Raw genomic sequence first — 27,362 nt, 5'->3', positions numbered from 1 at the left:
CACTTCCTTTGCAGCTGGAAGACCATATTCTGCATCCCATGAGCCTGATGCACTTGTGGACTGTATGATTAGCTTGGATAGCACACAGTACAATGCTATTCCCTGTAACAGTAACAAATCAAACTAAAATCAAACCAGCAGCACTGACAGAGCCCACAAAAGGTGGGTTTAATATTGTTGACATGATTCCTGAAGACGATGGCCCAGGGGTGAGTGGGCTGTGGACAGAACGGGAGATTTGAGCTGCTTTCTCATTCCGTGGGGCGGGCGTGTCCGTGAGTGAGTGGCAGCTGCCCTCGGGGGAGGCGGCTCTGAATCTCCCTCTCCCTGTTCGCTCAGTGATCTCGGAGTTGTGGGGTTTGCGCGGACTCGCAATATAAGGACTGGCTGTGAGTTTGCTCGGCAGATGCTGGCACCCAGCGGCTGTGGGACTGACCGCCGCTCACTCTCCACATTGCTCAGGGTAAGCTGCTGGGAAATGAGAGGGAGGAGAGGGCTGACTGAAAGGGAGAAGAGTTATTGTGAGAAGCTCGGAGCAGAGAAAGGCGATATAACAATGATGTACACACGAAGCAAAGTGATCTGAGGGGGAAAGCAATCCTATTTCACACAGCGAGTGAGGGCAGCATTGGTACTGGATACTAGGGTCGGGCTGGATAATAGGACCGGGCTCGATAACGGAGCCGGTTTAGTTATTGGAACCGGATTAGATCCGAGTTAGATAATAAAACCAGACTGGGTCGATAGTAGGATGGCCTCTACACTTGAGTGATTCTGTGATAATAATAACAATCAGGAACTTCGGGAACACAGCTCCTGTCCCGCCTGAAGGTGCTCCGTTTGTGCAGTGGGCTCTGACCATTTTGGATACAGCCAGGATGCTGTTCCTAAAGGGAGCGAGCGTCAGTCCGTCTGGGGAGGATCAAGGGATAAACATTGGCCTGGACTGGAACACGGGGAGCTCTGCTTTGGACACACACACACACACACATATACACACACACACACACATATACACATACACACACACATATACACATACACACACATATACACACACACACACATATATACATACACACACATATACACACACACACATATATACACACACATATATACATATACACACATACACATACTCTCTTTCACACACACACGTGTTTAGACCGGGCGGGGAGACTGTTGCTCCTCAGCAGCTTCCCGAATGAAGAGAGCTGGGGTTGTGCTTGGGATTAGTTCGTTGTATCGAGTTGAGTTGATTTGTCCAGAGAAGGAGGATGCCACGCTGTTCCCGAGGTGAGTGGAGTTCACTCTGGACCTGGTGTCAGTTTTCACAAGCAGCCCAAATGAATGAAGTGCTTTTCACCGGAAGGAAGTTTACCTTTTGGTAGAGACCTTCTTTGGGTAGAGACAATGTGAAAGCCAACATCAGAGCTTGTAAGCTGGATCCCAATACAGAGCGACTCCTTGGGTAGACCAAATGGAGGATGATGTCTGTAAGCGAACAACTGACATTTCATGAGAATAAAATTTCAGGACAAGCTAGTACAACACAACATCAAGCCAATGGCTTCATCCACCCACTCAACACTGACTTCATTGGAGTATTTCTAATTGGTCCTGCTAATTGTAACTTGCTCTAACGTTTTGCTCGCAGAGTGCTTTAGGGAACATCTCCGGGACACCCGCACAAATCAACCCCACCGCCCCGTGGCCCAACATTTCAACTCCCCCTCCCTGGACATGCAGGTCCTGGGGCCTCCTCTGCCGTCACTCCCTCATTACCTGACACCTGGAGGAAGAATGCCTCATTTTCCGCCTTGGAACCCCAGGGTATCAATGTGGACTTCACCAGTTTCCTCATTTCCCCTCCCCCCACCTTACCTCAGTTCCAACCTTCCAGCTCAGCACTGTCCTCATGACCTGTTCTACCTGCCAATCTCCTCTCTGACCTATCACCTTCATCTCCACCCCCATTCACCTATTGTACTCTTGGCTACCTTCTCCCCAGCCCTACCCCCCTCCCATTTATCTCTCCACTGCGGAGGCTCTCTGCCTTCATCCCTGATGACAGGCTTTTGCCCAAAACATCAATTTTCGCATGTTGCTTGACCTGCTGTGCTTTTCCAGCACCACTCCATTGTAGATACAGAACACAGTATCAGCCCTGACTATAAACCAGGTTGTTTTTTTAAAAAAAAATCCATTTTGCTGAACACCATTTTGACAAAGTGTCAGAAGAATCCATTGGGTTACATTGCCCTAAGAAATCTGTAATGATTGTCCAAAGTTAAAAATCACACAACACCAGGTTATAGTCCAACAGGTTTAATTGGAAGTATTAGCTTTCGGAACGCCACTCCTTTCCACCTGATGAAGAAGCAGTGCTCTGAAAGCTAGTGCTTCCAATTTGTACACTCCAGTCCAACACCAGCATCTCCAAATAATAACGATTGTAGGCATTGTAAGGAAAGTAGATTTAAGAAATGACAGAAATAGAGAAGCATTTTGCACAAGATTAGTCAGGGATTACTCCTGGATGTGGATTGTTAAGGTAAAATCCTTTCTGATGGTGAAGCATGCTTTTTTATAAAAAGAAGTGTACTCTCGAAATAGAGTTCCTTAAGGATTGCTCTGGTGGTGGTTTAACCTGAGGGTCACCACACCTCAGGTGAGGACTGAGATGAGAAAGACAGTCATTCTTGGTAATTTCAGCAAAAGTGAGAATTGAAGCCATGCTGTTGGCATCACTCTATATTGCAATCCAGCCAACTGAGTGAACCGGCAACCCCTACGAGAATTTACAGACAAATTATTGCCTCCATAAAATTAAATGAACAGCCTCTGTTTTTGTGATTCAGTTAATTTGTGAGTATATTTGGTTCAGAAATCTCTTTTGTGTTTCAGATTCCTCTCAAGCTGCTACCATGTGGGGGCCGTTCCTGTCGCTGTTGATCACTTCCATTTGTTTAACCAAAAGAGTTCAAGCTGTCCAATGGGGTAGATGTGAACATGTTGAAGTGCAAAAGAATTTTAGTCTCAATCAGGTTTGTCTGTTAATTCTTTAGTTGCTTGGCAATTCCATTTTGTATAAGGAAATAAATTATGCAGATGCCAAAGGATCAATAAAACATCTTTTGCCAAAGGATTGGTCAGTTCAATAGATTTTCACACCATCTGCTCAACTTTACCGATAGGGATCCAAAGCAAAATCAATTTATGTTCTTATATCTGAACTCATATGGTTTCTCATTTAGCACAAACAGGGCTTATAATACATTTACATTAGTACTCCGAAACAAATGTCTTTGAGTGTGGAAGTCACCACGAAACCCATCAATAATCAAAGCAGAAACTGCTGGAAATACTCAGTGGGTTAGGCAGCACCTGTGAAGAGAAACAGAGTTAACCTTTCAGTCATTGATGATCCTTCTGAAATTTCTGATGAAGGGTTAACACTGATCCACAAAGTTACCTATTTGTCTCAACAAATACTTTATGATAATCACATTAAATCTATATCTGTGGTGATTTAGTTCCAGAAATTGTTGCCACTAATATATTCAGTGTAATGTCCTTTAAGGTAACTTGCCCAAATACAGGAAATATATTCATTTGTTCAAATCATTTTAATAGATAATTCTGCTGAACAATCATGTTATATTAATTGTATCTATTCACGTGAATCTATCATGTAAAATACACCGGAAATTTAATGGGAATAGGGTAATCATTGAATATAGCAGTTCTAATATTGGGCTAGTTACAGACCATAAGAGTAGGGGAAATTTATCTTTGTTTTACTTTGGTAAATATTGAACAATTTGGATTATAATTTAAGGACTTATTTGGGAAGATGTTTCTAAATTATTTGGAAATTAGTATTAATGTTAAGTGCTGTCCTGTGGGTTCCAGCAGCACACATTGTTTATTGCTGAAACTATATTAAATGTTGGTTCAGCCACAGTTAGAATTTCATGTGCAGTCCTGGAATCCACATAATAGGAGGGGTGTGATTCCACTGGAGAGAGTACAAAAAGATTTACCTGAATGTTGTCAGGGCTGAAGAGTTTTGGTTATGAGGAGAGATTGGATAGACTAGGCTTGTTTTCCTTGACGCAGAGGAGACTGAGGGGGGGGGGGACATTATAGAGATGTATAAAATTATGAGGATCACATGAGGGTAGGGTAGACAGGAAAGAATTTTAGAGGTAAAAAACAATGACTGCAGATGCTGGAAACCAGATTCTGGATTAGTGGTGCTGGAAGAGCACAGCAGTTCAGGCAGCATCCAAGGAGCAGCGAAATCGACGTTTCGGGCAAAAGCCCTTCATCAAGAATAAAGGCAGTGAACCTGAAGCGTGAAAAGAATTTTACCCTTGGCAGAAGAATCAGTGACTGGGAGTCACAGATTTAAGGTAACAGGCAGGAGTTTCAGAAGAGATGTGAGGAAAATCTTTTAACTCCAAAGCTAGTGAGAATCTGGAACTCACTGCCTGCAAGGATTGTAGAGACAGAAACGCTCATAAAATTTCCAAGGATTTAGATGTGCACTTGCAATGCCAAGGCAGACAAGGCGATAGGCTAAGTGTTGGAAAATGTGATTTGTAAAATTCTCTTGTGGGATGTGGGTGGAGGCTCGAAGGGCTGAATGGCCTAATCCTGCTCGTATTTCTTACGTTTCCATGCAGGACCTGTTCCGAGGATGGTGGAGCTGTTCAATGAAGACAGTTTGGGGAAACAGGGCCTGTTTTTGGAAGAGTTTCAGAAAATGCGGGATGATCTTATTAAAACGTACAGAACGCTTAAAAGGATAGTGTTAGTCTGGGAGATGTGAGCAAGAAGTGTCTCCAAATTTGTGTATGGGTGTTAGGTGTGGGAATTTAGAACCAAAGGAAAACGTTTCAAATTAAGGGGGACCAAACTGTTAAGAATTATTTTTATCTCGAGGATTGCGAATCATTGGAATTCTCTATCCAAGAAAGCTGACAAAGCTCAGTCTTTGACAATGTTTAAGGTAAAGACTGATAGATTGCTAAATATTTAAATGGCCTTAGGGATGGTAGGAGAAAACATTTATTGAAGTGTTTAATCAACAGCTTTTGTCTTGATTGAGGAGCATGTTCCAATTTAGAAGATAATGTTTGAAATATACTTATTTTAAAAATAAATGAATGAACCTCATTAGAATAGTTAGGTATTTGTTTTTGACTGGCAGAGACTCAAGTGGTAAGCACTGCTGCCTCACAACGCAAGAGACCCGGGTTCAATTCCCGACTCAGGCGACTGACTTTGTGGAGTTTGCATATTCTCCCCGTGTCTGCGTGGGTTTCCCCCGGGTGCTCCGGTTTCCTCCCACAGTCCAAAGATGTGCATGTCAGGTGAATTGGCCATGCTAATTTGCTTGTAGTGTTAAGTGAAGGGGTAGATGTAGGGGAATGGTTCTGGGTGGGTTGCTCTTTGGAGGGTTGGTATGGACTTGTTGGGCCAAAGGGCCTGTTTCACCCTGTAAGTAATCTAATCTAAATCTCTTTTCATCATTCTCTGCTGACCATTGAAACTTGTTGCTAATGCAAAGGCAGCTACCAATTTGCACCACTTCCAAGAATGCCTTCATATTCATTCAGAAGAGACATAGAGATCTACAGCACAGTAAAGGGCCCTTCAGCCCATTCAGTCTCTTCCAGTCAAAAACAAATATCTAACTATTCTAACGAGGTGATTGTGATACCAAGGCCGCATTGGACTGAGGATCCCTAGCAAGGACCTGAGCAAAACTGGAGTTGTGGAGTCACAGAGATGTACAGCTTTGAAACAGACCCTTCAAACCAATCAGTCCATACCAACCAGATATCCTAAATAAATCTACCAGTATTTGACCCATATCCCTCTAAACCTTTCCTGTACAAAAATCCATCTAGATGCCTTTTAAATGTTGAATTGTACTAGCCTCAACCACTTCCTCTGGCAGCACATTCTATACATGCACCACTTCTGTGTGAAAATGTACCCCTTAGGTCCCTTTAAGTTTATCCCCTCTCACTTTAAACTATGTCTTATTTTTGGACTTGCTCACCCCGGGGAAAAGACCTTGTCTATTTACGCTATCCATGCCACTCATGATTTTATGGATCTCTATAAGGTCACCCCTTAGCCTCCGACAATCCAGGGAAAACAGACCCAGTCTATTCAGCCTCTCCCTCTAGCTCAAATCCTCCATCCCGAGCAACATCTTTGTAAATCTTTTCTGAACCCTTTCAAGTTTCACAACATCTTTCCTATAGCAGGGAGATCAGAATTGCAGACAGTATTCCAATAGTAGGAATCAGGGGAAAACTGTCCACTGGTTGGAGCCATACCTGACACTTGGGAAGATGGTTGGACATCATTCATCTTAGCTCTAGGACATCTCCGCAGGAATTCCTTAGGGTAGTATTCAAAGCTCAACCATCTTCAGCTGCTTCATCAATAACCTTCACAATTTCTGTTATTCTTTGTTTCAGATCTTCATCAATGCAGTTCATGGTTTTATCACCATAAAACAGAGTTCACTAATATTTGTTATTTGATGTGCTAAACTATCCTTTCACTTGACATCTCTCATTGCAATGGGTCCAGCAAGATTAACCAGAAAATTGTTGAAGGGTTCATATAGAACAGTGGTAGTGTCCGGATGCCTGGACAGTAAGGACTGGATGCAAATCTGACCTGCTTTGGAGGTGTGTAATAACATCTCTGAATTGTTTAATTAGAAAATAAGTTAATAAAGAAAGGTATTGAGCATCCAATTAAGTACTTGCTGTTCTGTGTCCCACTTTGAGTTTTTTTAGAGTATGGCCGGTCCACCCAGTGGAAGATGGGCTGGTCTGGGCTGGCCTGGGCTAGATCCACGTCCTCCTCTCTCCCAATAAAAGTACTGTTGTGATGCTGGAGATCTGAAATTTAAAAAAAACAGAACATTTTGGAAAAACTCAGCAGATCTGGCAGCATCTGTGGACAGAGAAACAGAGTTAACTTTTTTAAAAATCAAATATGACTCGTATTCAAAAATGTCTCCTCTCACATTCTTTTATGTGCTGCTAACTGTCTCCAGGTCCTCCTCTCTGCTGTTCTTCCAGGGGTCCTTGTTCTCTCCCAGCCTTTTATCATGTCAACCAAATAATATCCACTACCTCCCCCTACATGGCAACTGTTTCATTTATCTTTGGTTTTTGCAACTCTATACATAAAAATGTTGCATGATTTTAAAACATGATGGCCGCCTATTAATCCAACAACAGTTTCTTAAAAAAACCAGCTGTTATGTTAGTAAATATTCCTGTATTCTAGACCTTCCATTTCTGTGCTGTTCCTATTTTGAGTAGTTCATGTGAAGGCACCTCTGTCTCCCCGTGACAATCTGACAAAGGATTGTCCCACAGAAAAAAATAAACTGCTACTCTCATTCGGATGTTATGTTATGCATTTAAGTGTTTCCATTTTAATTTGCGTTGATCTGCAATTGAAATCCCATAAATATGGAAGCCAGTGATCCATAAGTGATGCTCATTTTCTCCTTGATACCTTCATTTTCATGAAAGATTCCGGCCTTTTGACCCAAACCACACATTGTTCTCTAATATTGAAGAGACAGAGATATGGCATTGATCAAGTCGACATTGGCGAGGTCCAGCAATGGCGAGAGTGGCGGAGAGAGCGGCGGTGGAAGCGAAATGATGCCGATGAGAACAGCCTTTCATTGCAGAGGCGCTGCCAAGGGACTCTGACCTGGTCATCAGGCCCCCTACTCCATGACGGAGCATTTAACAAGAAGCACTGTAAACTAAAACACTTTTTCTTTATTTATTCATTTTTCTGCCTTCATGTTTTCGTGTAATTTTCTGTTTTAAAACAGCGCCAGAGAATGGCTACACTCTACAACACTTTCCATTGTATTTTGTACCAAAATACAAGTTACAATAAAGAAATGAAATCAAGATCTACTTGCACTTTTCTGCTAATGAAACTTTGCAATTATTTCCCAGGAGGAATTACAAGGAACACGAAGTGCATGTTTATTTTCTGGTAAATCTGAGGAATTGAGATTTGGTCACTGGTGCATGGAGAATCATGTTTACAGAATCATGATATACACCACCACAGCAGGGTTTAACTTCATGGTGATCTTGTGAAGATGTTTTTTTTTAGATTAGACTTACAGTGTGGAAACAGGCCCTTCGGCCCAACAAGTCCACACCGACCCGCCGAAGCGCAACCCACCTATACCCCTACATTTACCCCTTACCTAACACTACGGGCAATTTAGCATGGCCAATTCACCTGACCCGCACATCTTTGGACTGTGGGAGGAAACCGGAGCAATGTGTTGCAAGTATCGATTTAATTCCCATCTACAGCATTTGGTCCTCAATTAATTATGCACATAACTAATAAACTAATACACTTGTTTTTATATTACAGTATATGGGAACATGGTATGAAATTGAGCGACTTTATAATGTCACTGAAGACAACAGATGTATTTCTGAAACAATATCCTCGAGCTACAATGGGCTAAGAACCATATATGAGCTTATCACTTTGGTTACGTAAGTTCTATTGTAAATACTGTGTGTGTGCGCGTGTGTGCAGATTTGTGTGTGTTCTAAATGTGCACACGTGAGACACTAAAATGATTGTCATGACCTCCTTATTAAAATTTAGCGACCATAATTCTCCAAATAAAGGGAGAGCGAAAACTATTTTGGTACAGCAGAATAGGGTGTTACTGTTGCTTTCCAACTGGCAGTGTGATCACCATGAGTTCCTTCATTGATTAGAACCATGAAAATTTGGAACAATGTGTAGCAATGGCTTGGGGGTGCATAAAATTGAACAAATTTGAAAGGATTGAATTCTAGAAAGATGGGAATGAAGTACATCAATTGTGTTTCCTATTTGTGCACTTAATTGCAGACTTAAAAATCTTCTTCCAGATCGCTAAGGAGAAAGATTAAGAAGATGTAGCAATATCTGTGACAATAAACTGGGTCTGTTCAGCACTGCAGCAGCTGCTGTTTCTGCTGTACCAGACTGATCTTCCAGTCTCAGGTGCGGATAAATTGGCATTTTTTTAATTGGCCTGCACTTGACTGCAGCCACCATGAAACAGGTTTTAGTGAAGCATCACTGGACACTGATCCCAGTAAATGATAATCCCATCAAGTGATCCCTGATACCTATTTGACCAACTGTGCTAATTACTTTCATTCAATGTAGAAATCAGCACCACAACATTGACCCAATGGCCAACCAATTGATTAAAATTTTTTCCTGTCTCCAATGACGATAAGCAGATATGTAAAATAACTTTAATTACATCAAATTGTAATAAGGAAGAAAGTTGCCTGACCAGACCAATATGTGACAGTGTTTATCCACCACACATACAGCCATCTTAATCCTTTTGGGAAAGCAAAGCTTAGCAGGACTTAATGGTAAGGTCATAGGGAGAGTTGATGAACAAAGAGACCTTGGAGTGTAGGTTCATAGCTCCTTGAAAGTGGAGTCGCAGGTAGATAGGATAGTGAAGAAGGCGTTTGGTATGCTTTCCTTTATTGATCAGAGTATTGAGTAAAGGAGTTGGGAGGTCATGTTGCAGCTGTACAGGACATTGGTTAGGCCACTGTTGGAATATTGCATGCAATTCTGGTCTCCTTCCTATCGGAAAGATGTTGTGAAACTTGAAAGGGTTCAGAAAAGATTTACAAAGATATTGCCAGGGTTGAAGGATCTGAGCTACAGGGAGAGGTTGAACAGGCTGGGGCTGTTTTCCCTGGAGCGTCGGAGGCTGAGGGGTGACCTTAGAGGTTTACAAAATTATGAGGGGCATGGATAGGATAAATAGACAAAGTCTTTTCCCTGGGGTGGGGGAGTCCAGAACTAGAGGGCATAGGTTTAGGGTGAGAGGGGAAAGATATAAAAGAGACCTAAAGGGCAATGTGTATGGAATGAGCTGCCAGAGGATGTGGTAGAGGCTGGTACAATTGCAACATTTAAGAGGCATTTGGATGGGTATATGAATAGGAAGGGTTTGCAGGAATATGGGCCAGGCACTGACAGGTGGGACTAGATTGGGTTGGGATATCTGGTCGGCATGGACAGGTTGGACCGAAGGGTCTGTTTCCATGCTATACATCTCTATGACTCTATCTATTTAAACTATTGGTCAAAGGTGATACGTGTGTAGATACTTTGTGCAATTTCAACCCTTAAGTCAGCCTGATCGACAGGCAGAACATCTTTCTGTAAAGGGTATGAAAGGTGTAATAGGGGTTTTGATTGTGGAGATGGTAGTGTTCTGTTGGATCCAATAGTAGTCCGGGATTATCAGCGAGGGCCCACTGGTGGATGAAGGCCCAGGGGAGCAGATGATGTTTGAGGGCCTCTGGAAGTGATATGGAAAACAGACAGATCAAGAACATTCCTATTGGCCCGCGAGCAATATTGCCAAGGCACCTGCCATATGAACTGAGAAAGCTGTGGTTCTTTTAAGTTAGAGTCATAGAGTCATAGAGATGTACAGAATGGAAACAGACCCTTCGGTCCAACCTGTCCATGCCAACCAGATATCCTAACCTAATCTAGTCCCATTTGCCAGCACTAGGCCCATATCCCTATAAACCCTTCCTATTCATATATCAATCCAGATGCTTTTTAAATGGTGCAATTGTACAAGCCTCCACCACTTCCTCTGGCAGCTCATTCAATACATGCACCATCTTCTGTGTGCAAAAATTGTCCCTTAGGTCTCTTTATATCTTTCCCCTGTCATCTTAAACCTATGCCTTCTAGTTCTGGATTCCCCTCCCTCAGGGACAAGATCTTGACTATTTATCCTATGCATGCCCCTGATGATTTTATAAACCTCTGTATGGTCCTCCCTCCACCTCCAACGCTCCAGAGAAAGCAGCCTAGCCTATTCAAACTCACCCTATAGCTCAAATCCTTCCACCCTGGCAACATCCTTGTAAATCTTTTCTGAACCCTTTGAAGTTTCACAACATCCCTGCAGCTGGAAAACTCTGTACAGGAGACCAGAATTGGCCATGATATTCCAAAAGTGGCCCAGCCAATGTCCTGTATAGTTGCAACATGACCTCCCAACTCCTATACTCAATACTTTGACCAATAAAGGAAAAAATACCAACACCTTCTTCACTATCCTATCTACCTGTGACTCTAATTTCAAGGAACTATGAACAGCACTTCAAGGACTTTTTCTTCAGCAACACTCCCTAAGACCTTACCATTAAGTGTATACGTCCTGCTATGATTTGGCTTTCCAAAATGCACCATCTCGCACTTATCTAAATTAAACCCCATCTGCCAATCCTCAGCCCATTGGCCCATCTGATCAAGACCCTGTTATACTGTGAGGTAACCTTCTTCACTGTCCACTACACCTCCAATTTTGGTGTCATCTTCAAACTTACTAACTATACCTCCTGTGTTCACATCCAAATTATTTACCTAAATGACAAAAAATAATGGACCCAGCACCAACCCTTGTGGCACTCCACTGGTCATAGGCCTCCAGTCTGAAAGGCAACTGTCCACCACCACCACCCTCAGTCTTCTACCTTCAGTCCTTGCCTTTCCAAATACATCTAAAGCCTGTCCCTCAGGATTCCCTCCAACAACTTGCCCGCCACCAATGTCAGGTTTACCGAGCTATAGTTCCCAGGCTTTTCCTAATCATTTTTCTGAAATAGTGGTACCATGTTAGCCAACCTTCAGTCTTCTGGCACCTCACCTGTGACTATCGAGGATACAAATATCTCAGCAAGGCCCAGCAATCAGTTCCCTAGCTTCCCACAGAGTTCTAGGGTACACCTGAACAGGTGCTCAGGACCTATCCACTTTTGTGTTTCAAGACATTCAGCACTTCCTCCTCTGTAATATGGACATTTTTCAAGACGTCACCATCTATTTCTCCACATTCTATATCTTCCCATGTCCTTCTCCACAATAAACACTGTTGCAGAGTTACTTTATCCTTGGAAACCCTGCTGCTTGTGGTTAAAAAGAACATGAATGTAAATGAAGGCTGCAGTCTCATTAAGAGACTTAAGTGTTACATTTGGAAATCAAGACAGCTACTAACCAATGAATGCTTCAAATAGTGTGATGCTGCAAACCTGATGTTAAATGCACATGAAATTAGGCATGGGCTGAAGGAAATTAATTTTAGAATAAATGAGCTAGCTGCAAGCAAATTGACTGGAATGTTACACCAGCCACACCATAAGGTGTTTGGCAGCAGACATTGGGCGAGTGTCGACCGACTGTGCTTCCACTAGCATAGGTGAAAAAGTTAGAAAGACGAGGGCTAATTACTTTTAAGATACCCTAAATTCATCAAGGTACCACCCTGAAATGAAAATGCCATGTTTCATATTTGTTTTCTATTCTAACCTCTGAAATGACACTAGCTCATTTGTTTTTGAGAATTCAGCCCATGGATTCCACACCTTAGATACATATGTAGGACGTAGCAGCAAGAGTAGACCATTTGCCCCTTCGGTCCTGCTTCACTGTTCAATATGATCATGTCTGATCTGGGTGTAGTCTCAGCTCCACTCTCCTGTTTGGATGCTGTAATCATTGTCTTATGAAAAATTTTGTTATAGAATCAAAACTTGACTCTTCCTGATAAGGATAAATACCATTGGAGCTGCCAATAGAGACTCCTTCTTTGCCTGTCACAATCCCAGCAGAGTTCACTCTTGTCCACCTTGCATCTTCGCACTGCCATGTGAAAGATCTCACTATATAATAGAAAACAATGTAAGGGACCTGGGCTCCTTGAAAGGAGGAAAAGAGGTTTGTATTGGCCACTCTGCTCCTGTGCCAGGCCCATACCTCGTGGATGAAGACCTCAGTCTCTATTGAGACCTATAGTTGAATTATATGTTCTGATCTTCAGGAGGCTCCTCACTTTTCTACCACTTGTGGTCTTGTTGTGATGTCTTCACTGCAGCACTTCTCACATATCCTCAGATGGTGTGATTTCCTTCATGTGAAATGAACCCAGGCAAATAAGCTGGATTTGCACATGGAAATTCACAGAAGTTATAAATAGAATCAGGCCATCGGTTTAACCCAGTCACCTTGATGTTCACCCTTCTTGTGAGCAAATGGTTCCTATGATTTTTATCCACTCACTTCTCATCTCTCTTCAACATTTTTTTCATCTGTCAAATACAATCTTGAGTATTCACTTAACCTTACAGCTGGACTTAATTCCACGGCCACACAATAAAGTGTGTTAAAGTTACAGTTTTTTAAAAATACATTTCATGGTTTATCTTGGAATCTCCCTCATTGCTTTTGACCATCAACACTGGAAGTGTTCTGCTTCCATCTACTCTGTTCCAAGCTTTCCTAATTTTAATGGTGTCTTGAATATTTTCCAGTGGCCCAGCGTATCAAATCTTACTTATGTTCTCCTTTATTATTTTCACAATAATATTTGCAGCCATCTTTGGCCTTAACCTGAAATTTACATCGTTTCCTGATCTCTATTCATCTCTGTCATTTGAAAGCTACAAGCAGGTTCCTTTTTTTGAATGGAGTGTATTGAAGCTCTGGAGAAAGTGAAAGCTGCAGATGCTGACATCAGAGTGGAAAAGTATGCTGCTGGAAAAGCTGAATTTATTGTCATGTGTACTGAGGCACAGTGAAAAGCTCTGCCTGTATTACTCGCAAGACAAAGCTTTTCACTGTGCCCCGGTACACATGACTAGAAATTCAATTCAATTCAAATCAAAAGCACAGCAAATCAGGCAGCATCCATTCTCGAAACGTCGACTCTCCTGCTTCTTGAAAGCTGCCTGATCAGATGTGCTTTTACATAGAACATAGACCATAGCAAATTACAGCGCAGTACAGCCCCTTTGGCCCACCTTGTTGCGCCAACCTGTGAAATTAATCTGATGCCCATCTAACCTACACTGTTCCATTATTATCCATATGTATGTACAATGCCCATTTAAATGCCCTGAACGTCGGCAAATCTACTACTGTTGCAGGCAGGCTGTTCCATGCCCCTACTAATCTCTGAGTAAAGAAACTACTCCTGATATCTGTCCTAAATCTATTACCTCTCAATTTAAAGCTATGTCCCCTCATGTTAGCCTTCACCATCTGAGGAAAAAGGCTCTCACTGTCCATCCTATCTAATCCTCTGATTATCTTATATGTCTCGATTTAAGTCACATCTCAACCTTCTTCCTTGCAATGAAAACAGCCTCAAATCCCTCAGCCTTTCCTTGTAAGACCTTCCCTCCATACCAGGCAACATCGAGCAAATCTCCTCTGAACCCTATCCAAAGTTTCCACATTCTTCCTACAATGCAGTGACCAGAACTGTACGCAATACTCCAGATGTGGGTTTACCAGTGTTTTGTACAGCTGAAGCATGACCTTGTGGCTCTGAAACTTAATACCCCTAGCAATAAACACCAGCACACCATATGCCTTCTTAACAATCCTATCAACCTGGGTGGCAACGTTCAGGGATTTATGCACCTGCACACCAAGATCTCTCTGTTCATCTACACTGCCAAGAATTTACCATTACCCAGTACTCTGCATTCCTGTTACCTCTTCTGAAAGGAACTACCTCACACTTTTTTCTGCATTAAACTCCATTTGCCACCTCTCAACCCAGCTCTGCATCTTACCTATGTCTCTCTGTAACCCACAAAATCCTTCAGCAATATCCACAACTCTGCCTACCTTAGTGTCATCTGCAAATTTACTAACCAATCCTTTTACGCCCACATCCAGATAAGAATGACAGACAGCAGTGGCTCCAAAACAGATCCTTGCAGCACACCATGGAACTGAGTTCCAGGATGAACATTTCCCATCAATCAAAACCCTCTGTCTTCTTTCAGCTAGCCAATTTCTGATCCAAATGGCTAAGTCATCTTCAATCCAGAAACTCTATTTTGTGCAATAGCCTACCATGTGGAATCTTATCAAATGCCTTACTGAAGGCCATGTACGCCACATGAACTGCTTTATCTTCACCCACCAGTTTTGTCACTTTTTCGAAGAACTCAATAAGGTTAGTTAGGCATCACCTACCCTCACAAAACCGTGTTGATTATCCCAAATCAAATTATTCCTTTCCAGATGATTCTAAATCCTTTATCTTCTAATCTTTTCCAACACCTTACCCACAACCAAAGCTCATTAGCCTATAATTATCAGGGTTGTCCCAACTCTTTTTCTTAAACAAGGGAAAAACATTTTCTATCCTCCAGTGTCTGGCACTACTCCTGTTGACAATAATCACATAAAGATCGAAGCCAAAGGCTCTGCAATCTCCTCTTTGGCTTCCCAGAGAATCCAAGGATAAATCCCATCTGGCCCAGAAGTCTTACCTATTTTCAGATTTTCTAAAATCGCTTAAACCTCCTCTTTGTCAGCCGCAATCCCATCTAATCTTTTGGCCTGTATTTCCATATTCTCACTAACATTGCCCTTTTCCAACATGAATACTGATAAAAAGTATTCATTAAGTACTTCCCCTATGTCCTCAGATTCCACACACAACTTCCCACTCCTGTCTTTGATTGGCCCTAATCTTACTCTTTTATTCCTGATATACCTATAGAAAGCCTCAGGGTTTTCCTTGATCCTATCTACCAACAACTTCTCATGTCCCCTCTGGCTCTTTTTTGCCTTTTCTTTAGATCTTTTCTGGCTAACATAAAACTCAAGCCCCCTAACTCAGCCTTCACATCTCATCCTCACGTAAGCCTTCTTCTTTCTCTTGACAAGAGCTTCTTTAGTAAACTGTGGCTCCCTCTCACCTCCCTACCTGCTAGGTAAACACTTTGTAGGAACCTGTAGTAGCTGTCCCTTGAATAAGCTCCACATTTCAAGTGTGTCCTTTCCCCTGCAGTTTCCTTCCTCCTCCTACGCATCCTAAATCTTGCCTAGTCACATTGCATTTGCCTTTCCCCCACTATACCTCTTTCCCTGTAGGATATATCTATTCCTGCCCATTAGTATTGTAAACATAACCGAATTGTGGTCACTATCGGCAAAGTGCTCACTTACCTTCAAATCTAATACCTGGCCAGGTATTCCCCAGTATCAAATCCAATATGGCATTGCCCATTGTTGGCCTGACTACATACTGTGTCAGAAAACCCTCCTGCACACATTGAACAAAAACGGATCCATCTAAACTACTTGAACTATAGTATTCCCAGTCAATATTGGGAAAGTTAAAGTCCCCATAACAACTACCCTGTTATTCTCGCTCCTATTGAGAATCATCTTTTCTCTCCTTTCCTCTACGTTCCTGAACAATTCGAGGCCTATAGAAAACTCCCAACAGTGTGACCTCTCCTTTCCTGTTTCGAACCTCAGCCCAAACTACCTCAGTGATGAGTCCTCCAACATTATGTCATCTGCTTAATACTACCCTTGATTAACAATGCCAAAGCCACCCCTCTTTTGCCATCTTCTCTGTTCTTACTGAAACATCGAAATCCTGGAACCTGCAACAACCATTCCTGTCCTGCTCTATCCATGTCTCTGAAATGGTCATAACATCAAAATCCCAGGTACCATTCCATGCTGCAAGTTCACCCACCTTATTCCAGATGCTCCTGGCATTGAATTACACACATTTCAAACCAACATCCTGATTGCTGGTGTCCTCTCTGTAAATCTGTCCCTGACCTCACTACCCTCAACCTCCTGTACGCTGGAACTACAATCCATGTCCCATCTCCCTGTTGCATTAGTTTAAACACCCCCGAACAGCATTAGCAAATACTCCCCCAGGATTTTGGTACCACTCTGGTTCATGTGAAGACCATCCTGTTTGTGGAGGTCTCACCTTCCACAGAAAGAGCTCTAATTATCCAAAAATCGAAAATGCTCCCTCCTGCACCATCCCTGCAGCCACGTGTTCAGCTCCGCTCTCTCCCTGTTCCTCGCTTCACTAGCACATGGCACGGGCAACAAACCTGAGATAGCAACTCTGTTTGTTCTAGCTCTAAGCTTCCATCCTAGCTCCCTGAATTTCTGCCTTAGATCCTCACCTTTCTTCTTACCTCTGTCGTTTGGTGCCAATGTGGACCACAACTTGGGGCTGTTCCACCTCTCCCTCAAGGATCCCGAAAACATGATCAGAGACATCGTGAACCCTGGCACCTGGGAGCCAACGTACCAATCGTGAGTCTCTCTTGTTCCCACAAAACCTCCTATCTGTCCCGTTAACTATGAGACATCAATGACTATAGCTCTGCTCCTCTTCCCCCTTCTCCTCTGAGCAACAGGGACAGACACTGCGCCAGAGACCTGTGCCCCATTGCTTACCCCTGGTAAGTCATCCCCTCCCCCAACAGTATCCAAAACGGTATACTTGTTGTTGAGGGGAATCATCACAGGAGACCCCCTGCACTGCCTGCCAGTTCCCTTTCCATCTCCTGACAGTAACCCATTTACTTTCTTTGCGTGACTGTGGAGTAACTACCTCCCTGTAACTCCTCTCAATAGCCCCTCTCTGCCTCCCGAATGATCCAGTACCATGCTTTTTGACTCTGTGTTTAAGCTATGTCTTCTGTAAGAATGTATAAATGTATTATTGCTCAGTGGTCCTGTGGACAAATCTCTGTTTCCACAAACTTGTCGAATTGAATTTGTGCTCTGGTATTTGTACTTGCATTATCTGTCTGTCCTTGGATCTTCATTTAACTGTCGTCTTTGCTCACATTTCACTTGCTCTATTTCATTCATGCATCTGATTTCTTTCATATTTTATTGTTGGATTCAGCAATGTGTTCACCCAAATGATAAAATTCATTTCAATCAATAAATAAATTTTAAAGAGTCACAGAAAAGAATTATTTTCATACTTGTCTCACAAATCTGGCAGCAAGTTTCCTCCTCCTAATATGGAGAGACCGCTTAGTCTCCAACCACATTAAAACAGTATCCCCTCATTGATAACATCAAATCTTTCTGGTGTATGTTGTGGTTGATGTGAAGGGGTACACTGGAGATCCATCTCACTGGAAATCAGCTGAGAACAAGTGAGGCAAAAGAGAGGACTGCAGATGCTGGAGATCAGAGTCTAGATTAGAGTGGTGCTGGAAAAGCACAGCAGGTCAGGCAGCATATGAGGAGCAGGAAAATCGATGTTTTGGGCAAAGGCCCTTCATCAGGAATTTCTGATGAAGGGCTTGTGAACAAGTGAGTCAGTCCTATCACTGCCACCTCTTTACTTCAGATGAATTCATTACAGAAGTATAGGATTTGTCTTTATATGTACAAAGCTTTTCTCCTTTTTGCAGGAAGGGTAATGAGGTGGCTGCACACACTGCAGAATTAATTCCACCTGACAAGACAGCCAAAGATCAAGCAAAACTAATCTACAGACTTAGTAAGTTTTTTTTAAGTTATTTATCTTTCATGTGGTTTCGGCAGTATTTAATAATCACCTCTAGAAAATGTGGTAATGACCAACCTTCTTGAACTAGTCATGGAGTGTAGATAGATCCACTGTGCTGTTAGGAAGGGAGTTCTAGGGTTTTGACATAGTAACAGTGAAGGAATTGTGATATTGTTCCAAGTTGAGATGGTGTGTCGCTTGAAGCTGAACTTGCAGATCAGTGTTTGCAAGTATCCACTGCCTTTGTCCTATTTTTGGCAGGGGTTGTGGGTTTGGAGGGCTTTTAGTTAATTAGAGGAGGAAGGTTTCAGAAGGGAATGAATGTTGTTTTATCAAGCAAAAGGAAATGACAGAACTGCAAGCAATAATTTTTATAATGGTACTCAAAACGGGTAGGAAAGGGCAGAGCAAATAAGATCAAAGGAAGAACATTGGTGTAAAAGCAAAATTAATAGCTCTTTACATAAATGTATACTGTATTCATAAAAATAAACAAATTAACAGTACAGTAGGGATTGATGAGCATGACTTAATAGCATTTTAAATTCATGGTTAATCTGAAATAAGTATAAACGCAAGAAATGACCTTACATTGGATAATGTAACATCTGTATGGGTGGTGGTAGAAAATAACACGAGGAAGAAGATATTGGTGGGAATAGTTTATAGGCTCCCTAATAGTGACTGTTAGAACACAGAACAGCACTGGAACAGGCCCTTCAGCCCACCATGTCTATGTTGACCAAGATGCCATTCTAAAGTAATCTCATCTGCCTGTGTATGGTCCATATCCCTCCATTCCCTTCCTGTTCATGTGTCTGCCCAAATGTCTTAGATGTTGCTATCATAAATATAAGAAAACCAATAAATTAGAATATGAGGGCATATAAAAAAAGACAGTACATTGATCCTGGGTGAATTTAATCTTCAGGCATATTGGGATTATCTAATTGGCAAAGGCAGCCACAAGGAATAATAAATAAACTTTCTAGAATGGTTTCCCAGAAAACTATGTTGAGGATCCAACAAGGAATCATGGATCTCAGACTAAAAGATCCCCTGGGATCAGTAACCACAACATGGTAGAATTTAGCATGCAGTTTGAGAGTGAGAAACCTGAGTCAGAATCAACTGTGCTAAATATAAATAAAGATAATTACAAAGAGATGAGGGCACAGTTGGCTAGAGTGGACTGGCAAAAGAGTTCAGCAAAAAAGATGGTTGGGGAACAATAGCAGACATTTGAAAAAAGCATTCAGATTCACAGTAAAGGTAGTTCCCAGTTAGGAAGAAGGATTCCAGTGAAGATTTAAACTAACTATGCCAACTAAGGATGTTAAGAATAGCACCAAATTGGAAATAAAAGTTTATAATGTTGCAAAGATTAGTGCCGAACCAAAGGATTTAGAAAGTCTTAAAAGCCAAAGAAAATAATCAAAAGCAAAAAAAAGAGGAAGAACATAAATTATGAAGGCAAACTAGCGACTAATATAAAAATGGACAGTAAAAATTATTTTTATGTATAAAAAAGAAGAAAGAGGACAATGTGAACACAGGTTATTCAGAGAACAAAGCTGAGCAATAACAAGGCAACCCAGAGAATGGCAGAAGAAATATTTTTTGTCAGTCTTCACAATGAAAGACATTAATGGCATTCCCCAAAAAAACTAAATAATCAAGAAAACAAATGTCAAACTGGCATGAAATAAACACAAACCATTCATGAGAGAAAAAAATACAAGGAAAAACAATGCGTATTAAATTAAAAAGGAGGATATTTAAAGAACAAGCAATTGATGTAACACATTTAAATTTCCACATTGGCATTTGTTAAGATACAGCATACAAGTCAATTTTATAATATAAGACCATTGAGAGTAGAACACTACCATAGATAGAGGATTAACTAACTAATAGAAGTCAGAGTGTTGGAATAAAGGGGACATTTTCAGCATGACAACTGTAATGAGTGGAGTGCTGCAGGATCAGTGCCACAATTTTTATCAATATTGTATTAATGACCTGGATGATAGAAGTAAATATTCTATTGCAAAATTTGCAGATATTACATGAATGAGTGTACTTATAAGGAGCGATGATGAGACAAGGGTGTACACTGGTCCAGTCAGTGGACAGAAACTTGACAGATGCATTATAAACGATGAAAGTATGACATTGTTCACTTTTTCAGGAAGATGAGAAAAGCTGAATATTATTTTATTGGGAAAAGGCTACAGAGAGTTATAACACAGAAGGATTTCAGAATCCTTATGCATATATCACATAAAGCTAAAATCCAATTTCAACTGTAAAAGGAAAGGCAAATGGAGTATTGGTTTGGTTTTATTTCAAAGGGAATGGAGCATAAAAATAGGGATATCTTGCTAAAACTATAAAAAGCAAGAGTCACCTGAGTCATGAGCTAATTGGCACAAAGTTAAGAAGATGGAAAAAGTAAAGATTGTTGTGGGAAAAGTAGATTCAAATTCATAAGACATTGGCACCAGGGTTGGGGAAGAAGGGAGCTGTTCCAAAATGATGGGCTCGACCTGAATCATTCTGGGACCAGAATCCAGGTGAAGCATAAAATTAGGTCTGTAAACGAAATAGTTGGAGGGAGTGGTTGTCGTTCAGTTGCTTTATATTCCAGACTTACTAATCAAGTTTAAATTCTACCGGCTGCAATGGTGGGATTTGAACTTTTCTTCAAAGAGAGTGCATCTTCACCACTGACATTGCCATAATCCCACTGTCTCATCCTGTGCAGACTATTGCTGCTTTCCACTTTCAATATGCAGGATCATCGACTGGAGAAAAAAATATTTTGCTTTTACAGAAGATTTTATTCTCTAGAGGTTATGGTTTTCTTTTAAAAAAACATTTTGCATTTAAAAAGCATTGATAAGATAGCAAGTAGAAGGCTAGTTAACAACATTGAGGCTCATGAAATTAAGGGTCACTATCAAGTTGGATTTAAAAATCTGGCTCAGGAATTTAAGCAGCAAATTGTGATGACTGGGTATATTTTAGGCAGGAAGATCAGGTAGTGGTGTTTCCCATCAGCCAGTGTTAGTACCACCACTCTGTGTTGTTGTGGAGAAATGCCTTGGATCATGGAATGGAGGGAAATTTCAAATTTTGCTAATGTTCTAAAATATGAAGGAGTGTCAAAAAGTGAAAATGATACAAATTGCTTGCAATGGAATATAGCTAGGCTAAGAGAATGGGTGAAGAAGTTGCACGTGAAATTTAGTGCAGAGAAGTGTGAGGTGATGTATTTTGGCAGAAGGAGTAGGAAGAGGCAAGAGACTTAACACCAGTGTTCTAAACAGTTTACAGGAGCAGTGGTGCTGCAGGTTCACGTCTATTGATCTTTGAAAATGTCAGAACATATTCAGGGAATGGATAACAAAGATTACAGTTTAGAATGCATATGAATATGAAGGGGATTTACCCTCCATATACAGGGGAATTTAGTTACAAGGTTAAGTTGGAAAATGTGGTGTTGTTCTCATTGAACAATGGAAATGGTGGGAAGATGTGTTAGAAGCGCACAAGGTTATGACAGACCAAAATAAGGTAGTCAATGACAAACTGTTTCTAGGTGACATAGATGGACATCTGATCAAGAGATTCAAGGAAATATAAGAAAGAACCTTTGTATGCAGTGAGTTATACAGACCTGGGGTTCACTATCTGTGAAAGTGATGGAAATGGGAACAATCAATGATTTCAGAAAGGAAATTGGATTGGCTGAAGGACATGAACTTTTACAGTTACACGAATTGAATCGTGACTCGGGATTGCCTGAATTGCTTCGGAACAATCAACATGGATTGAAGGTTCTAATAGCGTCCTCCTGTGTTATTAGTCATTTTAACACTCAATCTTTTCTTCCTATGATCCTCCTTGGGGATATTTTGTTAAAGGTAATGGATAAATACAACTTGTTGTTGGTTGATTATTGTGAAAGATTTTAATTTCAAAGATAAAGTGCAAATTTCCATTTTGTTCTACTTTAAAAAAAATCGATGCAAAGTTTGTAGTTTGTGACTAATTTTTATTATCTTCACTCCACAGAACAACTAATGCAAGAGCCTTTAGGTATGTTTTAAAAAGCATAATTCCTCGATTAATAAGTATGTTATACAATAACAAACAACATCTGATCCTATTTTAAATGTAATACAAGGTTCAATGTTTTGACTACTGATTACATTTTTCTAATAACTCCTGTTGATTGTTTCTCAGTATGTTGGCAGTGATTAAAAACGTGGTTAATTTCTGAGTTTGGCATTTGTTGGGGATAAAGCTGGTAAATAATTTCCACAAAAATTTTCAAACATATAAATTGATGTTAAGCCTTTACTGAGAAACAAGCTTCCTGAATAAACTCTGCTGCTAGCCAATAACTAACATGAGATATTTTCCACATCATTTCCAGTGATGGAACATTACTCATGTCACACCAGCCAATAAGGATGAATACAAGTATAGAGTGCAGAATCACTGACATCACGAGGTGGAACAGTGTATAAAAACCAAAGACTTCTGGGAGATTTATATTTTTAAATACTTTGATGTGTGGGTAAAAAAAAGTCATTAGATTTTTGAAATATCATTTAGGAACACATAATTTAGAAAAAGACATTTCACTAAAACGTCTTATCATGTACTCATCAGGACATTCACAAGAATATCGTTATAAAGGAGAACAACATTGAATGCTATGTGGGAAGAGTGTGTTGATTGGTGCATTTTAATGACAATGTATATTTGTCAACTAGTTAGCACTGTCTTAAAAAGAATACAGGGGAACCTAGATTATCTGAAGGACATGGGTGGGAGGTATTTCATTCAATTAATCGAATGCTGGATAAGTTAGTCAAGCATCGAGACCTTGCCACCTTGTTTGGGTAATCTGAAATTCAGTTAATTGAATGCTAGAAATTGAGGTCATTCCTATTCACATTGGGGTTCTTGTGAATGTCCAGTAAGTGTAAGTCAGAAAGCTGTGACAAAATCTGTCCTCTTACAGCAACACTGATTCTTCAATCTTAAATGAAAAACCTCAAAGGGATGTAAACTCCAGTAGTGACTGATTTGCCTCTGACTTGAGACATTGGATAGAGATTTTATTTTACGTTATGACATTGTTGGTGTAGGTCTGTGCTCACTAAACGGAATAGAATGAATAAACTTGAATAGAATGAATAAAATACAATAAAATTCCCAGGGTGGAAACAGGGCATTTGGCCAAAAGAGACCACACCAACCATCCGAAGAACATCCCACCCAGACCATCCCCTACCCTATCCCAGTGACCCTGCATTTCCCATGGCTAATCCACCTCACCTACACATCACTGAACATTGTGGCCAATTCGTCTAACATGCACCTCTTTTTACTGTGGGAGGGAACCAGTGCATCCAGCAGAAACCCTCACAGGCAGAGGGAGAACATGATAACTCCACAAAAACAGTCGCTTGAAGGTGGAATCAAACATGGTCCCTGGTGATTTGAAGCAGCAGTGCTAACCATTCAGGCCTTGTGTCAGCAGTGGGTGTTGCAAACAATAAGTGTGAACTGTGATAGGGTTTCAACAATGTGGCTCTGAGTCTTTGATTAGAATGCTATGGCAGCACAACTTCCCACAGGAGGGTAGAATGACCACTGTCTATGTTAGGTGGTAAGTTTTTGCTAGTTGAGCAGGCCTCATTTACATAGAACATGGAACAATACAGCGCAGAACAGACCCTTCGTCCCTCGATATTGTGCCAACCTGTGAATTATTCTCAGCTACACTATCCCAAAATCATCCATGTGCTTATCTAAGGATTGTTTAAATCTCCCTAATGTGGCAGAGTTGACTACACTAGCAGGTAGGGCATTCCACACCCTACCACTGGCTTTGAACATAATTTCAGTATCAACAGGCAAATTGAGGTGGTCTTTCAAATGTTATTCATCTCAGCAAGCTAGCTATTTGTGTTTACAGTAATAAGAATTGCAAAGATGTTGCCAGGGTTGGAGGACTTGAGCTACAGGGAGAGGCTGAATAATCTGGGTATGTTTTCCCTGGAGCATTGGAGGTTGAGGGGTGACTTTATAGATTTTTATAAAATCATGAGGGGCATGGATAGGGTAAATAGACAAGGTCTTTTCCCTGAGGTGGGGGAGTCCAAAACTAGAGCGTGTAGGTTTAGGGTGAGAGGGGAAAAATTCAAAGGGATCTAAGGGGCAAACTTTTCATGCAGAGGGTGGTGTGTATATGGAATGAGCTGCCAGAGGAAGTAGTGGAGACTGGTACAACTACAACATTTAAAAGGCATCTAGATTGATATATGAATAGGATAGGTTTAGAGGGATAGGGGCCAAGTGCTGGCAAATGGGAATAGATTAATTTAGGATATCTGGTCAGCATGGGTGAGATGGGCTGACGGGTCGGTTTCTGTGCTGTATATCTATGACCCTGTGACACTAATTAAGTTCAGAAAACTGGCAAACTGATCCTGTCTGACAAAATTAAATTTTTTGAAAAGGTGACTAAATATATGGATGTGGGTCATGTAGTTGATGTGGTCTCTATTGACTTTATTAAGGCCTTTATCAGAGTGTCACATGGAAGACTGGTCCAATTGGGCGGCATGGTGGCACAGTGGTTAGCACTGCTGCCTCACAGTGCCAGAAACCTGGGTTCAATTCCCGCCTCAGGTGACTGCCTGTGTGGAGTTTGCACATTCTCCCTGTGTTTGCGTGGGTTCCCTCCAGGTGCTCCAGTTTCCTCCCATAGTCCAAAAATGTGCAGGTTAGGGATAAATGTAGGGGAATGGGTCTGGGTGGGTTGCTCTTCGGTGGATCGGTGTGGACTTGTTGGGCCAAAGGGCCTGTTTCCACACTAAGTAATCTAATCTTTAAAACAAAAGGTAAGAGCCCATGAGATCTGAGGCAATTTGGCAAAGTGGATCCAAAATTGGCTTGCAAGTAGAAGGTAAAGGGGTGATGGTGAAAGGTTTTATTTTTGTGACTGGAAGCTTGTGACAAGTGGTAATACCACAGAGATTATTACTGGGACCTTTGTTGCTTGTTATGTACATTACTGACTTGGATGTGCATGGATAAGTTTGAATGACAGAAGTTGGTGGTGCTGTTGATTGTGAGGAGGATGGTCTCCGGTTCCAGTCTGATATTGATCATCTGGTAATCAGCAGAGCAATGGACAGATGAAGTTTAGTTCTGATAAGTGTGAGATGATGCATTTTGAGAGATGCAATAAGGGAAGGATTACACAATGAGTGATAGGTCTCTAGGGAATAATGGATAACAAAGCAACATTGGTGTGCAAGTCACTGATCCTGAAGGTGTCAACAAAGGTGACAGAGTGATGAAGGAGGCATATGGGATGATTGCCTTCATTAGCTTGGGTTTATAATATAGGACTAAGGAATACTTGTTATAATTTTATAAAACATTGCGTAAGCCACAGATTTGATCATTACACTATTGGAAGAATGGGATTGCACTGGACAGGGTGTAGAGGAGATTCACCTGGATGTTGCCTGAGAAGGAAAATCTCAGTTATGAGGAGAGCTTATATAAGCAGGGTTTTATCCTTGGAGCAGAGGAGGCAGATAGGATGATGTGATTGAAGTACAGTATAGATGTGTCTAAGATCAGAGAACCAAAGTTTAAAATGAGGTGTAAATGATTAAGAAATTGCCTGAAGATCTGCAAAGATCCAGTTCACCACAAGTTCTGTAAAACTAAAGGTGTCAATGCTTGCTTACCAGGGCAATGGGATGGTGCCAAGATGTGATCCCGTACTCTGACAGTAGCAAGATAAGCCACAATCAACCAATGGAGATAATTATCACGTAATTGTTGGAAATGTTATATTTAGTCTGTCTGAATTTCTTTTCCAAATATTGCACTTAATTTGACTAACCAATGAGCCAGTCAAAAAAACCTAACTGTTGTTTTATCATAGATTAATATTCTGTACTCTTTTATTTCAGATGATAAAGCTTTTGATTACTGGGTGTTAGACACTGACTATAAAAGTTACTCTCTGGTATTCTCCTGTGTATCATTCCTTGGCATAACACACACCCATTATGCCTGGATTCTTTCAAGAGAACGACAGCTGTCAGCAAATACCGCACAGTACCTGCATGGTGTCCTGGAAAAATATAAGATTAACACTCGTGATCTTGTGAAAACTAATCAAGAAAGTTGCACATAAGAGCTAATCAGAATACATACAAAAGATTGTAACCTGCGTCAAAATGCACTTAATTTTAGTTTACTCCAATTTAAACTGGAGTTAGCATAGCTGAAATGATATATCTGCTGCAGTTGCTGTGTTCGACTATGAATTGAGTTATTTTCAACAAATGTGCAAGTGTTTGATGAAATACTTCCAATTGTCAATATTTATCCCCTCTGAAATTCAAATCATTGGTGAAATCTTAATTGGTCCAGCACTAGAGAACCATGAGTGCAACTTAAAATTGGGATCACATGTCATGCCACCAACATTTGATCTAAGCAGAGAGATTGACTAATTAATGTGAATGAACTGAAAGAGGTCACCTGTTGGTGCTTGGTTTTGTACTCATCAGCCAGAGTTTTCTGATTGTGACATTTCAATCCATATTTTCTTCTCCCAATCATTTTATTATTAGATAAAAAAATCATGGACAGGCAATAAATAAGCAGAAAATATGATTTTGAGCTCAATGACTTTAATGTTTGACCTCAGAATTATATTTCTGCTATTCTTATGTTATTCAATTAAATACTATGCAATACTTAGAACTTTGATTAGTTTGGGGTTGGTACAGTTACTTGGCTTTGTGCACCACAAGAGTATCAGACATCTATTGCACTAAGTGCT

General features: G+C 41.0%; 1 protein-coding gene across 2 annotated transcripts; it reads left to right on the top strand.

The window, feature by feature from the left end:
• Positions 1–359: 359 nt before the first annotated feature.
• Positions 360–27,362, top strand: LOC132821486 (apolipoprotein D-like). Of its 2 annotated transcripts, none has more exons than XM_060834082.1 (6): positions 360–463; positions 2,911–3,050; positions 8,464–8,591; positions 18,369–18,457; positions 22,547–22,570; positions 26,482–27,362. In XM_060834082.1, the coding sequence occupies exons 2-6, from the start codon at positions 2,931–2,933 to the stop codon at positions 26,706–26,708; spliced, it is 588 nt and encodes a 195-aa protein (XP_060690065.1). In that variant the 5' UTR covers positions 360–463; positions 2,911–2,930; the 3' UTR covers positions 26,709–27,362. The 2 variants fall into 2 exon arrangements, with proteins under 2 accessions (XP_060690065.1, XP_060690066.1); XM_060834083.1 differs by lacking the exon at positions 26,482–27,362 and adding an exon at positions 26,257–26,323.

The sequence above is a fragment of the Hemiscyllium ocellatum genome, chromosome 13, assembly GCF_020745735.1.
Source record: "Hemiscyllium ocellatum isolate sHemOce1 chromosome 13, sHemOce1.pat.X.cur, whole genome shotgun sequence".
NCBI classification, from domain to species: Eukaryota; Metazoa; Chordata; class Chondrichthyes; order Orectolobiformes; family Hemiscylliidae; genus Hemiscyllium; species Hemiscyllium ocellatum.
Note: the sequence above shows the minus strand (reverse complement) of the source record. Positions and strands in the feature narration are given on the sequence as shown.

What these genes read in the sequence shown, in the direction of transcription:
- LOC132821486 (XM_060834082.1), top strand. Translation starts at nt 2,931, where the DNA reads ATGTGGGGGCCGTTCCTGTCGCTGTTGATCACTTCCATTTGTTTAACC. An exon ending in GAGCTTATCACTTTGGTTAC is followed by an intron (nt 8,592 to 18,368) that starts GTAAGTTCTATT and finishes TCCTTTTTGCAG; the next exon opens with GAAGGGTAATGAGGTGGCTG. An exon ending in ACTAATGCAAGAGCCTTTAG is followed by an intron (nt 22,571 to 26,481) that starts GTATGTTTTAAA and finishes CTTTTATTTCAG; the next exon opens with ATGATAAAGCTTTTGATTAC.